Source organism: Battus philenor, unplaced genomic scaffold (genome assembly GCF_028537555.1).
Source record: "Battus philenor isolate CCGP_79_NKW_IND1 unplaced genomic scaffold, ilBatPhil1.0.hap1 SCAF_17, whole genome shotgun sequence".
Taxonomy (NCBI): domain Eukaryota; kingdom Metazoa; phylum Arthropoda; class Insecta; order Lepidoptera; family Papilionidae; genus Battus; species Battus philenor.
This window is the reverse complement of record NW_027181679.1, coordinates 4951180-4969577: the sequence shown is the minus strand read 5'-3', so window position 1 is coordinate 4969577 and position 18398 is coordinate 4951180. Positions and strand designations below refer to the sequence as shown.

Below are 18398 nucleotides of genomic sequence, written 5' to 3'. Positions count from 1 at the left end.
TTTAAAAATAAAATTACAAAAAAAATCTTTGATTAAAAATAGCACGCTACGATCACTGCTCTGCAACAGTTAAGCCTCGATTCTTTTAATTATGAGTAGTTTAAAATTAAATAAAAAATAAGTGAAGACATCGTTTTAGGTTTAAACCGTAAATTCACTGTACTCGTGCTTTTTTCTGGGTTATGTTGGGGTGCTTTTAAATATCAAACAACATCATTTTCATTTCAGCCTTAGGATGTCTAACTAACGCCCTTCCCGATCGATTTCTAATACAATCACAGAAGGGGAAACATGAAATCCTATTAAGAACTTTGATGCAGATCCTATTCAGTATATGCGGACAATCAACACCAATGTTCAAAATGTTGTTCTTAAAGACTAGGCCAGAGAATTTGCGGCGATCCTTGAGAGAAATTAAATTTAATCATCTCCTACGTATGGCCACACTGAGAAGCTTAAAGTCACTCAACAAGCCATGGAGAAAGCTATGCTTGGAATTTCTCTGCGTCATCGCTCCAGAAATGAGGATATCCGTGGATAAAGGACATGGACCAGCTAAACGGCAAGTTATAGTTACAATATTCAAGCCACATAGCACTTAGAACAGATGGTTATTGGAGACTTAAGATTCTATAGTGGAGACCACAGAATGACAATAACAGTGTAGGTCATCCACCCGTATCAGTAGACATATGAACCTAAGGTCATTGGAAAACGCTGGATGCAGACCGCCTCCCACCAGTCTTGTTAAAAATCGATGTGAGAGTCCTTTGTCCAACAGTAGACATCCTATAGTTAAAATTATGATGATGTTTTTGATGATGCTTTTTTACATACGACAGGCTTAAATATTCCCCGTACAAATTACATACCAATTTTTTTTATCTCGGTTCTGGTTATTTGTACTTGTTGAGTCAATTTCCAGGACAGGCTACAATGTTCAAGTCGACTCCTAACTAAATAATTGTACAATAAATACAAGGGACTGTTTTTTACATTACCTAGCAGAGTAGAGGACGAATCCTGGGGCCTTCAACTCAAAAGTTATTAAATATTTAAGTTACTTACTACTAATCTTACACTGTAAGCTTAACTCCAGTGGAAAAATGTTTCAGATCTGAAATCTCGCTTTATATTTCTAAAACATTTCTGCGTGACTAATAGTCGTGGCCAATCAAGTCAGTTTCCGCTACCAGTTTTCCCAAGGTTTTTCTGTTCTCTAAATTACGGAACCCTATAAGTCAAGCCAGCGAGTGGGTGATTTTCCTCTGGTCCTTTTATCTTCTACGTCGACTTTTAACACACAAAATTAAATTCCTTTTTTACCAACGCTTTATTCCATTTTCGTTATGTTATTGTTACAAAGAGTAGCAATGTATCCTTTACGGAGTATTGGGAGCAACATTTATCTGTTACCGTAATGATACAGGCTAGCCGGGGGCGACGATCCTGCCCGGTCGCGAATTTAAATAATTTTTCCATTCTATCGTTTATTCACTGGTCGAACGTAAAGGACTTTTAGATTTTATACAAAGAAACAAGTTGTAAATATTCTAAATTACATGTTAAGACTGAAATGAAAAGGAGCGTAAGTTTACTATTCATGATATTCAGAATAGTGTTTATTTTTCTTTTTTAAAAGTTATTATAAGGAGACATTGAATCCACCAATCTTCTATTCAAATTCAATTTTAACATGTCTTATCCTGGTCTTTTTAAACCTTAATAACCTAGAGTTTCAATTTTGATACCAATCTTTTAAAACGAATGTTCACATTACTTTTAGTTTTTTTATAGGTTGGCTGTACATATTTTACTGTTGTATAATATTGTTTCCTACGAAATTAAAAAAATCTATTTTTCCCTTCATCTAGACCCTCAAACAAACACAATAATATAAAAAAAATCACTTTCGTAAATCAGGCTACTAAGGGTTAAACAATTCACCATCATTATCATCATCATCATCGTCATCATCATAACGTCTGAAATTATTGGCAGGCTTGCTATCACTCAACGCGCCACGGAGAGGGAAATTCTCGAGATTTTTCATGCAGATCGAGTCTGAAATTTGGAGGTTGGACGGATGAAAGTAACGGATTGTGCAGAACAGATTGTTGCTATAGACTTAAAGCTGTTGAATAGAAACACCGTACCTACAAACCCAGCGTAGAACGTCACCCATCAGACAGATGTTGTTAAGGTCCATGGAAGACGTTGAAGCATATTTTGTTTGTATTGGGATGACAATAGCTAACAAAATATGCTTCAACGTCTGACGATACGGAATACCTAAGATTTTTAATAACTGTTACCTTGAATAGAATTACTTCTCCTTTTAATCATATAAATACCAGTATTTACGCACTTCGGGAAATTCGGGCAACACTGGCAGAAATTCATCAAATTGGCGATCAATGACAGTAGGGGATTGCTCTTCTAACGCGCTTTGGAGAACGTTGTAAAAGTTGCAATGAGTATAAATATATATATAAATAATAATTAAAGATTTTATAGAACGCATATATATATACTTTAGTTTTAAAACGTTGAATCGTAATTAATGGGTGTAGTATGAACGGTAGATACTGATATAGTACAAATATCAGGACAGCAATTTGGGCCGCAAAGAGCATACGTATTTTTACACAATTATTTGTATCGTATTAATGATTCTTATCAATAAATATAGAAGCGACAGAAACAACACACCATAACTATGACGAGAAAAAAATGAAAACGTAGTATAATACAATGAAAACTTTGTCAATTCTGTAAATGTTCAAAAAATTATTACCATTGCAGTTGCAATTTTCTTCAGTTCCGTTGCTAAGAAGCACTGAAATGAAAAACAAAATTTACATATAGAACGGTTCGGCTCCACCTGGAAAGAACCACGCTATACTATTACAGAATATTAGCGTAAAATCGCAGAAGAATTCTTTCGTACCGCATTAAGTATTCCACAGCCTAGTTTTATTTGCATGATTAAATGTTTTTGTCAACGTTTTAATTTTTTTTTACGCTTGCTAAAATGGTTATGTTTTTAACTAAATGAAACATATTACACAGAATTCACAACAATTTGACTCTCAGGAGTAACAACTATCGTCGTCTTCGTCGTTTCAGGCCACCCCCATAGATGTCTATGGGAGAATATACCATAATCGTCACGCCAATCAGGCAGGTTGGCGATCGAACTGTGAACGCAGAGGGTGCTGCTGCCCATCCTCTAAAACTTCTTATATGAGCAGTAGCAATCCTATATAATTAATTCACAGTGTGAATTATATAAGACTGTATCCCGAGGAACGAACTGTTGGGCTACCACAGCTCAATATTTTATCTTGAGCGGTACTAGCCTATCTAAATAATTATTTCTTTTATTGTATAACTTTAATATATATACTATAAACTATTTACATAAATATAACACATACTTTAGCGTTACTTTTTGTACTTTACTGTAGGAATATATTAAACCAGGTCAATCTTAAATACTTTCTTTTTAGTTGAAAAAAATACGCATTTCTCGATTGCACATATAACGGCGACTATAATAGCCTTTGCATTTTTTGGGCCGGCGTTATAATATTTCCATTACAGGAATAAGAGTCACGTTTCTAAGAGCAGCAATGGGCCATCCATCACGCAGGTCCACGGGGATTGGTGAATGTCACATAACTTGAATTTCTGGTCCCCAGTAACTTTTTTCTTGTCCACTGTGTACGATATTACAATAAACTTATGTGCAATTTCTCTCAATTATGACGTAATAAATTTAAAAGAAGTTCATTAAACAAAAACCTGTAAATAAATTCTGTTAAGTTAAGAAGTGTTGTTGTGGAGTTTTTACCCGGTTCTTCTCCACAACTATTATATCTTGCAAATTAGAGTAGACTAAAAAATTAATAAGAAAAGTTAACGGTCAATATAGTCCTGTTAAAAGTTCTAATGTTGATAAATCATTTTTCATCGTTTCTCTTTCACTGGTAGTTATTATTTTAAGACAGCTATTATTACACAATGTGTGATTAAATTGTGAAAATAAAACAAAATAATTTTTTGTTACGCATTATAACTAGTTTATAAACACAAAATCGTGTTACATATTTCTGTAATGAGCCGCTCATGGTAATAGTTTTTTTGTATGAATACGTGCTTGTTATATTTCTCAAGACGATTGACGCAAATGCAGTTTTCCTCTATTATTTATTTATTAGGTAGGATATCAAGCGTTCCGGAGTGTCCAGTTTCTTTTTATTGAATTTAAACAAAAAATATTTTCTATTCCTGGAGTGAATTTGAAAAGTGACCTTCATGTTTTAGTTGGATAGATTAGATACTTACAGGAGATTTATGTGAAAAACGAATATAATACACAAAAACTGCACATCTAACATTGTACTACTTCCAAATATTTTAAAATAAATTTAATTTTTTCAATATTCCTTTATTTGACAATTTTTTGACGGTTCCAATAACAGCATATCAAAGATAAATTAAACCATATAAAAATGCCAAACCATCGATGACTTATGGCTCAGAGATGCGGGTTCTCACACCGAGAAACATTCGCAAGTTCACTGTCACTTTACGGGCCATGGAGAGGACTTTGCGCAGAATTTCTCTACGAGATCGAATCAAGATTGTGGATACAAGCCATGGTGAGAACTTTGCACAGAATTTCTCTACGAGATCGAATCAGGATAGTGGATACAAGCCATGGAGAGGACTTTGCGCAGAATTTCTCTACGAGATCGAATCAAGATTGTGGATACAAGCTATGGTGAGAACTTTGCACAGAATTTCTCTACGAGATCGAATCAGGATTGTGGATACATTACATCTGTAGCCGGTTGAAAGCAACATTACTGTAGAGTCCAGCGGATTGGCAAGATGAAGTGTCAGTGGGGAGGCCAGATGCTGTAGTAGAGTAGGTTCCCGAGTGAAGACATAGACCCGAAAACGTAAAACGTCATCCATAAGACAAATTCTATTAAGGCCGTCGAAAGGCGCAAGTCGCTTCGAAATAATCCGCGTCCACTCATATGATAGACAGACCCTGTTAATCCTTACTCCACTGTTCCTGCGGATAAAATTATAATGATTATACAAATTGCCAGCACATATAAGATTATCGCTAGTATACCTATGCACTATATTCTTAATAAGAAGTCCTCAATATCGGAACAGTATAGAGGCGGTTCTTGTAAGGCATCTTGTTAAGTCTAATGTGATTAAAATTTTCCATTAAGCAGAATGGGGTACGGAAATTGCGAGATAGCGGTACCATATAACGTTCACAAAGCGTTACTAATATTAATAAAGTAATTATGGATTATAGTTAAACATTTAGATTAAATGTTATTAAATTTATAGTTAAAGAGGTATGAAAAATTATGTATTAATTTATAATTTGTAAAATCAAAACGTAGTTGCACAGAAATAAAATGCTAGCCAAGAGGTAAAAGACTGAGAAAACCGATCGTAGCTTGCAGGTTTAATTCCTTGGATGCAATTTTTTACGATTCACACTAGCACAAAGAAGAAGGATGACATTAGTAAACAAAAATCAAAAACAATCCTTTGTAACAAATGAAAATAATATCTGTCAATTACACTTGACTAACTATACTTGCGTTTTGCGTCCCGATACTTTTCATAATAAGGTGGTTAAATTTTGATACAGTAACATAATATATAAAAAAACGAATGCTGTACAGTTAAACAGTGTTAGCCCAGCGGTAAAGGACTGTGAAATGCTATCGTAGCTCGCAGGTTCAGTTTCTGGTGTGCAATGTTATTAACACTTTATGCATTAATTATGTAGGATCGCCACTGCTCATATATTTTCCACAGGGAAGCCGGCAGCTTCCTCTGCCTGCCATAACACCGCACTGCGATCGCCAACCCGTCTGCCAAGAGCGGCGATTATTATATATAGATGTCTTTGGTGTAGGCCTATGCACTGCAATGGGCACCTAACGACTAAATAAAGAGAAATATTAAATATTTTTTATTTGTCAGTGTGAATAAATTTATTAGTTTAAAATAGACCATTTATTTATATAGTTATCCACTTTGGATCATTTACAATAATCACTTGCCAGAATGGTCTAATTTGATAAAAACTAGAATCAAAATGAGCTCTCTTTTATTATGCATCCTTTTGAAAATTATTACGAAGGTAACAAAAACAGAAATCTAGTTTATGTAACCACAAGAACACGTACATGTTTTTTTTGCGATTGCTTTTACAAATATCCTTAATCCTAAGATTTCCTAAGCTCTGTTATCCTTAAAAATGATTTTCATTGTGCTAGATTTTTGTACAAACTATTATTTAATTTAGTTCTACAACTTAATACTTGATCATTCAGAAATGCTTCAAGAATTTATTATAAAAGCATTTATAATTGCCTATAAAAGATTTACAAAATTTATGAAGCCCAGAGAAAACTGGCGATCTTTAATTAAAATTGATGTCGGCATCGCAGATTTTCATAAAATATGTTTTGTTAAATGTATTATAAGAAATCGTACGTAACATATACTACGAAATACTTAAAAATTTAGAAATCAGAATCGGTGAACAAATTTTTAGAATTGAATGATTTCCGCAAAATAAAATAAAAACAAGACCATTTAACACAGTACAGAACAAAGTTATTCAATATTTAGTAAACATTGGAATAAAGAAAAACGTGGCCGCGGGCGAGTCTATGAATATATTTCAAAGCTATCTCTCGAATCTCTTTTCATCCTTGCAACAAAAGAATCAATTGTATAAAAAAATCCGGTGTAAATATTCGAGCCGCATGTTATTTCGTAAAAAGCCGTAGCCGTTAAGGCTACATTTTTAAGTACTTTTATTATATTTGTATAATTTATTATTTGATCATTTATAATAAACATATGTGTACGTAAAGTGAAGAATGCCAGAAAAGTCCAATTTGGTAAAAACTAGAATCAAATTTAGCTACAAGAGTTTCAAACTGATACTGATTCAAGAAAGTTTTTTTTTGTACATAAATACGTCAGAAATATCCTTGACTCAATAGATCACTTTCAAAACAACCGCAACACTCAAAAATCCTTAACAATAAAATTAAAGTTTTCTATCGAAATTTAGTTTAGGAATTTATTTAAAGATAAATTATTGAACACTGAATTATTTTCGAGCCCATAGGGTATCAGAATAAGTAGCGATAATAATGGCTATCAACTTTGACACACTTTGATTTACTTTTACTGCGACATTAAATTATTAGGGCTCCATTTCAATTATTCTGTCTCATATCTAAGACAGGTAACTTTTATAGTAGGTCGAGTTTGTCTAACAATATGTATTTTAAAAGTATGTTATAGGACCGGAAAGTAAAGTAATTTTTGTCCACATATTTACCAGAAAAACTGATTGATTTTAATCGCTCCGGCATTGAAAATTTGTATACTATGTGGCAAAAGGCAACGATAACGAAGGTGAATATACTATATTAGATTAGATATAAAAACTTGTGAAAAATGTAGTCGTGTGTTTTTGTTGTAACAAAGCGACATTACTTTCCGAACCCCCTAACATCTAGATAAATATAAATGAAACTCCAAATGTGTAGCTAAGCTATAAACTCGATAACGGCTTTGCCAATTAGGTCGATTTTTGTAATGACAAGAGGTTAAATAACTCGGAGAAAAAAATGTGAAAATTTTTCGAAATATAGTTGACATTTCTTTCTCCATATAAACCAGGGTAAATTAAAATACTCGTTCACAGCTGGCAAATAAAAAAATGTCGTAAAATTAGTACACGATATTTGTAGTGATAATGAAAACTTGTCATTGATTTTAATTAAATATTAAATGAAAGAATTAAATAATCACTCATAATAAACCATATTTGTTTATTTATTTCTATTGTATTACTACAGAAAAATAAATATCGACGATACGAAGTCTAATGGGTCAGTTTGTAATATATAAAACGAAATATTGTTCATACATAGAATTCAAAATGAATATAACACTTAAATATTGTATAGTACTAGTGATAAATGTAATATATGTATAGAAGGAAAAATACAAAGGCTTTAAAGTAGTAGTATAGCTCATTTGCCTAAAAAAAGATTTAAAACTTTAACACCAATTTACATTCACTCTGTACAAAGTGATCGCCATGAAATATATGTTACAAAAAAATTTTTTTTCTATTAGTACACGACAAGCCAATAATTTCTGATAGTACAACGTCTCCAGGGATAGATAGTAAAAAATAATTAATTTTAGCAAAAAAGCAAAATTCTGGATTTTTTAAACTCTTTTTCTTTCTTTATTGTCACATTGTTTATTATATCTCAAATTATTAATTTTTTTATAATATGTACCATAAATTAATTGACAGCAAATGAACTATGTATTCACCCTTTTAACATTTTCACACCTCTAACCAATCACTGTGTATAAATTATATTATTTCATTTCCTAATGTAAACGCATTTTCAGAAACATGGATGCAAAAGATATATTTGAATTCACGCCCATAACTACACTACATTAGCAAATAGGAGTAGCACATTTAATCTCTTAGAGCAGTGCTTAGAATCGATGTCTCTTGCCGTCGACTCCGCGCACGTATCCCGTCTTTGCAATACCATGTAGAGCATACGCCACCGTGGGAGCCTTTAAATCTATCTATCAATCCATCCGCTACCCGTCTTGTATGTCAAAGGGCTTTCTCAATATGCTACGTGGGTCGCTCTCGTTGATTAAACCTACGTTATGAATGCCTTTGTTTGTGCAGTGAAGCGCATTGTCTTTGTGCCCGTCTAATTCTCATCAATATTACTCAGCTATGATTTAAGTACCTAATCAATCATACCTAGTGTTACATGCAATCTGCCATAGTAACTGACAGACCTAATTAGAAAGATATTAACTTCATTTGTTAATATAACACAATTATAAAAATAAAAGAAAGACTACAAATAAAATAAAAGAATTTAAAAATTGAGGAAGGAAATACGTAATCATATTGGTAAGATATTTCCTATGAATAGATAAAAAAGATAACTTCAAACATAACAGAAATTCAGACAAAAAGAAATTTAACATTTCATTAAAGTTTTCATACATTTGACATGAAAATTAGATGGCGATTATTTTGCGACTTTTAGGAGATGCGTATGCCTTGCGGGTATCGGCTGACGTATCGTTTCAGCCCCGCTCTCCGCCACATTATCTACGGGGGAATATACATAATGGCCACGATTGGTAAACATCCTCTGGAAACTTGTTTGTGAGCAGTGACAACTCTGTATAATTGACGCACAAAGTGATAATCATATAAGATTGTAACCCGGAAATCGAACCCGCGACCTACGATCGCAACCACTGGGCTACCATTGCTCAACAGCTGACACGATGATTAACTTTTATAGTAAACAAAGAAGACAATATAAATATTTTTATAAAGGAAAACTTTCGTAATCATAGGTGACATTTCTTAAAATGATAATGTTTTGCATATTATGAATAATAATAATTACGTAGATGCTGAGATATGGAAACCGTTTATTCTAACCTCAAAAACAACTAACAATCAGATAAAATCGATACTGTATTAGGAATATCGTAAACACAAGTTTCTATTAAGCTTTCGATCGATACTGTTTGTTCACAGCATATTAAAGCTAAATATTTCAAACGAGAAAATTAGGCACCTAATAAAGCCGATGGCTCTGTTAGAGCGACCGCCTCGACCACGAATTGACTGATGTGCATATTCAAAATTATTAATTCGAAAAGCGACAAGGTGCACGGAAATAATTTGGGTAAATAATGAGCTTATTAAATCGGGAATGAAATACTTTGTTCATTCCTCTGGACATTAAAGCTTAAGTTATTTTTTAAGTTGAACTTTTTAATGAATTTATAGTTTTACCAATTTTTGTTTATAAAACTTTATTTTCTAAAGAACTTTGACGAAACAACGTTTGAAACGATAAATGGCATATAATTAAATAACGTTTTTATGAATTCTGCAACAATTAATTTGTGATATGATACATACCCTAAGGGTATATGCAAGGGAAAATATGTATGTGTGTGTGTGTACATAACTAATCACTCTGTTCGGTTCGTATTTCCTAATTTGTGAAGATTTTACTCTTTCTTATGTTTCTAAAGCTATTGATCTTCTTTCTGTTTTTATTAAAACATTAAAAATTGAAGAAAAATACTCCTTTTTAATTAATTTTTTTTCAACACGTTTTCAATTGCGTTAACATATAAAAAAGAAACTATTTTCCTTTAAAATTCATACCGCTGCTACGATTTCAAAATTGTAATCACAACTATTCTGAATAGAAAAGAGAAAATCTTTGGAGTGAATTTTTCTTTTAATATTTCGCAGCGCTATTTCTATGAATGAAATAAATGTTACCACAGCTTGTAACGCATATTTGAATTTAAAAAAAAAAAACAGTAACGAACTCCTTTAATTATTTGAGGCATTTCACTTTATGCTGCAGCTTTTAGTTTAATAACAAATATTTTTGATTAATATTTCATTCTGATACATCTATTATTTTTTTATTCTTTAAGCTTTGTTAATAAATTTTTGGCATCTGTATATTAAACTTTTTTAAATGGATTGTGACAGTTTTTTTTTTAAGATTTTCCTTTGACATTTGCGAACGAACAAAGTTTTCTATAATTTATCAAATATAACTAGACTAGATACAAAAATTCGAATCGTGCTATTTCTTGCTGTAGTATCTGTACAATTTTTAATTTTATTTCTCTGCATTTTTACTTTTTTTCATCATTTTTATTTTAAATCCTATCACTGGCTCTGCAACGTTATTCTAAATTAATTTTACATTATTATTATTTTGGAACACTGTTAGATTTAATGAAACACAATTAAATACAAACGAATACTTTGGTTTCCTTCACTTAAAGTATTATTTAACGCAGAAAACTGATTATAATAATAATATTTCTATGTACTATACAAATGTAATGAATACAACTAAAACAAATGAGCATAATTCTAACCATGATTGTAGCTTTGTCAATCCAAATTTAATTTCTTATTAACACGTATAACATTTTTTATTATTTTACTTTTGTAAAGAAGAGTTACAATTTTGTAATAATATAAAACACTAGAAATCACCCGGATTCATATTTATGCCATCAGGCTTGACGTTAAGTAAAAAACTTAAAATAAAATATTTTTAAATAAAGTTGACTAGTACGTCAACACTAGCTTTAGAGGTACATATAATATGTTCAATGGACAGCACCATTTGACTGTTACCATATCATTCTTCAATTAACAGAATAAACAATGGATTTTATTTTACAGTTACTTTTATCTTTACGATAAACTGCTTGTTATAGTATACAAATTGCAAATAAATTAAGATAAAATAAAAATACGTAATTTTTACTCGACATCCTCTTTATGCGGGTAAACCCGGCACCCCTTTTTTTAATTATGATAGACTTGCGCTCGGCTGCTGTCCCACCTAATGTTTAAGGGTGACACGAACCGAGTTGCCTAATGCACCGTCCAACTAATAACCTATTTATTATAAACTTGTAGGTAGCAATTTATATTATCATTATACATGGTGATTTAATACAGGTGCAAAAGCTTTAAAAGGATGAATGTATTGTTGATTTTCTATTAAACAGTGTAAGGTACACACTATCCAAAAATCAATGGTTTCAGAAATATTATATTACGTAAGCAAGAAAAAGAATTTTCAAAATTCTGATCAATATAATTTATAATTGTTAACTAACTTTCTTTGCAGACTCTACTGCTAAAAATTATTGGATCATTGATTGCAATAGGAATAATAATTAACGTAACATATTTTAGAGTGATTAGCCTGTAATACGTAGGAAAGACGAAAAACGAGCCCTTCTTGGAACTTGCATCACACTTAGAACAACAATACAGTATACAGACTTGTTTAAAGTCGTCCGAACAAGCTGGATGCAGACCGGATCGAACCGGTCCTGTGGAAAATTTATGTAAAAGGTCCATGTCCACCTGCGGACGTTCTACGGCTGAAATGATGACGATGATAGTCTAAATAAAGGAACATGGTGTTATGATGTTATATATCATTTCAACAGTAGGATGTCCACGGCTGGACATAGGCCTCCCCCATAGAATGCAAATAGGACGATACAGACATGACGATGGACATTCTACGCTGCTTTTGTCAATCCGTGGTCTCAACCCTAGAACCTTAAGGTACCTTCAAAAATCCGTTCTGCGCGCTATGTAGCCTGCTCAATTTCACTTCAACTTGACAATCTTTTGGCCTATATCACTTACTTTCTTTTCCAGTGTTCTAGTATTATTTCTATTTCATATTTATAAGATGTACAATAAAGTGCTTAACTATAAACACTAAAACGTAGACAAGCTCGTAAATATCATATGAAACGTCGCTGCGCCTTTATTAAATAATAATTCTCAATTTAAAACACCATTTTCGATTCATAAAGCAACTGTAAATTATTTACTCAAACTTCGAACACGCCTTAATTGAATAGACCGTGTTAAATAGTGAATGTGAATTTAAATACGATTTTGAGTAATATTCATAATGAGAATCTATACCATATTTATACGCTGCAGAGTAAGATATATTACTAGCTTTTACTTATATTTGTCCTCTGAATAAACCTCTAATGTACGTGCGTCTCGTAATTAAGACTAACCAACGAAATTGAATGCCTCTGTGATCACGTAAACACATTAGCTAAGTCAAATATGACATTATGAGACACTGTTACTACAGATAGCGAACTGTGGTAGCCTCACAGTCGTTGACTAAGACTTGCAACTGTGGGTCGCTAGTTCATTTCCCGGGTTAAGATCTCATGTGATTCACATTTTGTGCATTTGTTATATATGATTACCACTGTAAAATTTCCAGAGGATAGTTTGCAGCGTCTTCTGCGTACCATAATACCATTCTGTAATTCCCAACGTAACTGCCAAGCGTGGTCTTTATACAGTATATCCCCCATAGATATCTTTGGGGGAGGCATGTCTTACAGTGGGTATCTATGGATTTACACTACTAAAGTTAGCTTAAATCCATGTCATAAATAAGAAAGTTTTGTAGGTCGTTTTGGTAAGCCATAACATTTTCACTTTGATATTGAGTTTGGTACAAAAAACTGATAATTACACAAACAATGACATATGGACTCCGCACTATTTGGAGTTAAATAAATGTACGTCGTTAAAATGTTATTTACAAATTTTTTTAAGGAAAGGTCTTTAATATAGAATTCTTTATGTATTATTTTTATACACTATTCAGGTTAAGTACTTTCACGTATATAGGCTGAACAATTATTGCAGTAGAATGCTACCTACTATAATCAACTCGTATCTATTTTGTAAAGACGTTTGTATTTTAAGTTCAATAAACATTTTTTTAAAACAAACAAACCATAACATTTTGCAAAATCACATTTTATTGCAAATAAAAAAACTATTACTTAAACGTTTTAATCAAAAGGCGCACACAGTTTTTTTTTAAAAAAATCACAATCACAGTTGTCCTGCGAGGCATTCGCTTTTAAAATAATTGCAATTCTGTGTACTAGTTTATTCTTTGCCAGGTTGAAATTTAATTAAAAACAAATCTAAAAATATTTTTCACTTTGCTTTACTTCTCCATTGTCGGGCACGAAACGTAATTAGCTTTTGATTAAAAATATTTTCATTGTTCTTGTTAAACGAACAAATTGACAAATGAACGAGGCGAAAATAATATAAATATATTTTAATGTGGCAGAAACCTTTTTCAAAGTTAGCAGTCCTTCATCGCATTTGTTAACATTAATAATTTTATACACCACCATAATGTCAGTCTCTACATTTAAAGTAAGGCAAAAGCATCCCCCAAAGATTGGCACAATTATCACTATCCAGCGACTTCTGGCCACCTTGACTATGTCGTCATTCCACCTATAGGGAGCTCTCCGCGCGACTACTGCCTCGTGATCGCCACTCGAGTACTTTTCGACCCAAACACCTTACTTTCTTATCCACATCGTTGCATATTTAATAAAAAATTAATATGAAATGAATAGTCGGTATAATGTAATAATTGTTTTGCAGACTGTACAACGTCATCAACTGGAATGCTTGGTGGTATTGCGACTGTTTCGGTGGCTGTGACGGGGCTCGATGCGCGGCCCATCTCAGTGAGAAAAGTGCGTCCGAAGCCGGCTTCACCCAACCGTCAGGGTCCACAACAGTGCCAGGTATAGCCAACACTAATACTAACAAATATGCTCAAGAAAGAATAACGTTAAGTTTTAGATTTATTTTAATTCACCATCACCGAGAACTGAAGTAATAGAGTGAGAATACAAACTTGAAAAAAGCCGAGTCATACATACAGCTTCTAATACATGTGATTCTCAATATTTTTTTCATTCAAACTTCCTTTATCTAGCTGTCCCCCGCTCGCTTCGCTTGGCCCACACTTCGTTCTCTTACTGTCATTTCATAAAATCCAAACTCGGTAATATTTAGCATGAAAAAAACATTTTGGCCAAAAAAACCTATAAGACATAAATGCTGAAACGGATTTTTTTAGTGAACGTTCCCTCAGCCCCTCTTGCGGGTAGAGGTTCGTAAAATCCGGACCGTAAAACCTGACCTCTACATAGCGATAGCAACATAAGTACTATGTTTCAAGTGTTATGGTTCCAAAGATATCGTGATGAATCAGTTCATAGGAAATCTCTTCTATATATTTATATATATTGATCTCCTATCTTTTTATGTAAATAACAATATTTGTTAATAATTATTGTTTCAAAGTTGTTCTTATAATATGGATATTGTAATTTTTATCGACAAAAAAATTTCATTTATGATTTGATGTATTAAAACTTCTCGGGACTGGGATTTACCTTTTAATGCAAAACTTCTTTAATACTTTTTAATTTATTTATATAGATATTTTCTCTTTAACCTAACAGCAATGTCTAAATTAGCAAACTACGTAATAAGTGCACAAAACCTAGCTCTGTAAAAAGTAATGTAAAATATACTTATTAATAATTTGTTTTTTTTTTAAAGTATTGTTTTCTAGTTATGTTATTACATTATTAAAATGTTTAAAAGAAAGATTGAGACTCATGTTAACATTTGTTCTAATTTAGACAACATGACACTATCTGCATAATCCTTAATTAATTTGCACATGTAAACCGTAGATTAATTAATACCAGGTAAGGCTTCTATACAAGGTCACCGGGAATCCCGCTAGCGGATGAATAAAGATCGTTCATTGGAAGTCAAAAATCAAACCGCTAACCAATACGTACTTTAAACAATATTAATTTTAATACCTTTATGAACAATGGTTGAGTTCAGAAATGTAACATTATACATAGATTTACTCACCTATTTAAAATATAACTTTATGAAATGAAAAGAAAATATTTTACTGTATGTAATTTATTTACCAAAACATGTTTACCTTGTAGGTATATTCAATCGAATTAAACTGTATATATCTGTTCTAAAATATTTATCACATTTATATCAATTTGTTATAATAACAACATGAAATTGAAGGGCGCAAATTAGATTAATATTTAGATTTTGTTATAAATAGATAAACGACTACTCACATTATACATATTTATTAGTATATTTTGGTTATTATTCCCATCATCGTCGTCGTCATCAACATCATCATCATCATCGTCGTTGTCGTCGTCGTCATCATCTTTTAGCCTTGGGATGTCCACTGTTGTACAAAGGAGTCCACCATAGATTTTCAATAGGATAAAGTTAAAGAGACCTACGTCGAGCGTTATCCGAAAACTTTGAAAAGGTTGTATGTCCTTCGATGCGGTTGTTGGTCAGTGGTCCTCTTAAGAAACTTAAAGCTCCAGTGCGCTAAGTCGCCTGCTCACTACCACTCCAACTTTCCATATCTAAAACTATAATAATTAGTTTTCTCTTGAAAGCCTTGAATGTATTTCACATGAAAAATATTTATGTAAATATTTTATAAGTCGTCGTAACTTATTGGACTGTTGTTTTTATAAAAATACATGCCCCTTCACTCTTAGCACTGCACATACTTACTGTCATAAGTTAAACATCTGCCGCAATTTATCAGAAGAAATAAACAAATAAAACGCGTTTCAGACTAATCACTATGTTCATTGATTTAAAATAAGAAAAGATAACTATTTACAAACAATTTTTTTTCGCATACCGAAGGTTTTTTTTAATCATGTCATTATACCATTAACTGCAATGATTATTGTTATATTTGCTTAATAATTTGCAACAATTTTATCCTTTTTTTTCTCCAAATGAACTTTTGACTAACTGAAAATATGAATTAAAATTGAACGAACGACACTAATAATATTTTATTCAGTCACATCCAATATTTTAAATAACTAATGACTAATCGCATACTGCACATTTAAAAGAGCAAATTGACTATAATATTTTTTTACGTTTTCTGGGTTCCTTCAACGTTTACCAGAACAAAGCCACCAAAGCAAAATAATTCTGAGTTAAATTTCGCTCCGAAATGATTAATGTCTTAAAGAATTAACGGGTAAACTTGAGCTATATGTGGGCTAACCCGAGCTTTCGTGAAAATAACATAAAATGACAAGGCCTTTTACTGACCCGTTCAGTTTACGCTCCCATGGAGACCGAATGTCTGAAACTATTGAATCTATTTGTCTTACACTCTACAAAGTCCTCACGCACGCAAACACCCACATATACCCTTATATCCGATTGTTCACGCACACATACGAGTAGACCTTACAGCCACTAATATTCTTACGTCATAAACACTCGAGCACACCGACGGAAATTTATCTCACACACAAAAACTACGTCCATTTACTCATACGAAATTTCATATCGGTGAAACCCTTTATTGTAAGGTAGGGGTATTTTTCTAGTTCAGTGAACAATATGTTATTATTGCCGCTTGAAATTTTATCGATATGGGAATTCGATTCTACATGTAAATTTATTATATATATCTACGTATATATGGCAAACGATAAGTTCACACGAATACATGATTGCTTTGCTGATTTTAGACTCCATTCTGTTCATAAATTTAAATTTACAGGGAAACAGGTTATAGATGTAAAAGCTTTATACGGATGTATAGCTCATTTCACATTTCCAATGTTCTCGTGTACTCGTATAAAGTTATTAATCTGAAAATTATATTTGGAATGCGACAGGCCATTACCTTCCGGCAGTGTAATGTTTGCAGAGACAGATTTTAAAAAATAATTACTTTTAACATGTAGTAATCCGAATTTTGAAAATACCGTGTCTTACTATATATATCATTACCTATATTATCATTACCTAATAAATTATATCTGAAACTGTATTTTTGATCGGGTGTTCCATACATTAATTGATAGCAAATGAGCGATTCATTTACCCCTTTAAAGCTTTTACATCCTATACATAAAGACATAATATGAATTCCATTTCTACCAAAATTCACACTTAAGTTATAAGTGAATCAAAAAAATATTTATCCATCCATAACTTTCAATTCGTTTAAATAAATATAAGAAAGATAAATATGTCGCCGTTTCAGCCCATAGACTCCCATGGGGAAATATTTTATAATCGCCTCGCCTGACAGGCGGGTTAGCGATCGCAGTGTGGTATAAAGCTACGCAGATGATGCTGCTGCCCATCCTCTAGAAGCCTGTTTGTGATTAGTGGCAATCTTATATAATTGATGCGCAAAGTCCGAATTGTAAAATTTTTTATCTCGGGAATCGAACCCGCGATCTACAATGGCAACTCTCAGACCTCTACCGCAGAGAGCTACCTATGCTCATAATAAATATGAATTTATATATACTACATTTTGTTTTTATGTTTAATCACTTATTTAATTTACACGCGATAATATATACCATTAATAAAATATGTTTGTAAATAAAAGTATTTTACATGGAAAATTACTTTGTATACGAGCGAAATAATATGGAATTGGTTTTGTAGAACCGGATTTATGCGAAATGCGTTGTCGGCGGAAAACGCGAAATGGCAAAGGGATCATCAACATTGATCTGTAGAACCCTGAGTGCACGACATCCGTTTACCTAACCGGGGTTTTGTATGCTTTTAGAAGATTATACTAGAAGCATGTACTATACATTCTTCCTAACGTTAACATTGAGTTATACATCAAGCCAGATGGTTTATGAATACTCTATTGATAAAGGGTATAAATCTGAACGTATGTTTGTGTGCCCGACTGATGGTAACAATTAACTGGCAAAGAATGCTTTCGGCATTAAGTTAGCCTTGTGCTTAA

General features: G+C 32.4%; 1 protein-coding gene across 1 annotated transcript in view; it reads left to right on the top strand.

The window, feature by feature from the left end:
* Positions 1 to 18398, top strand: part of LOC137919813 (zinc finger protein 541) — a 225385-nt gene that overhangs the window by 154528 nt on the left and 52459 nt on the right. The window contains exon 4 of the mRNA XM_068763010.1: positions 14165 to 14310. Within this exon, the coding sequence (XP_068619111.1) occupies positions 14165 to 14310 (146 nt within the window). The remainder of the gene's footprint in view (positions 1 to 14164; positions 14311 to 18398) is intronic.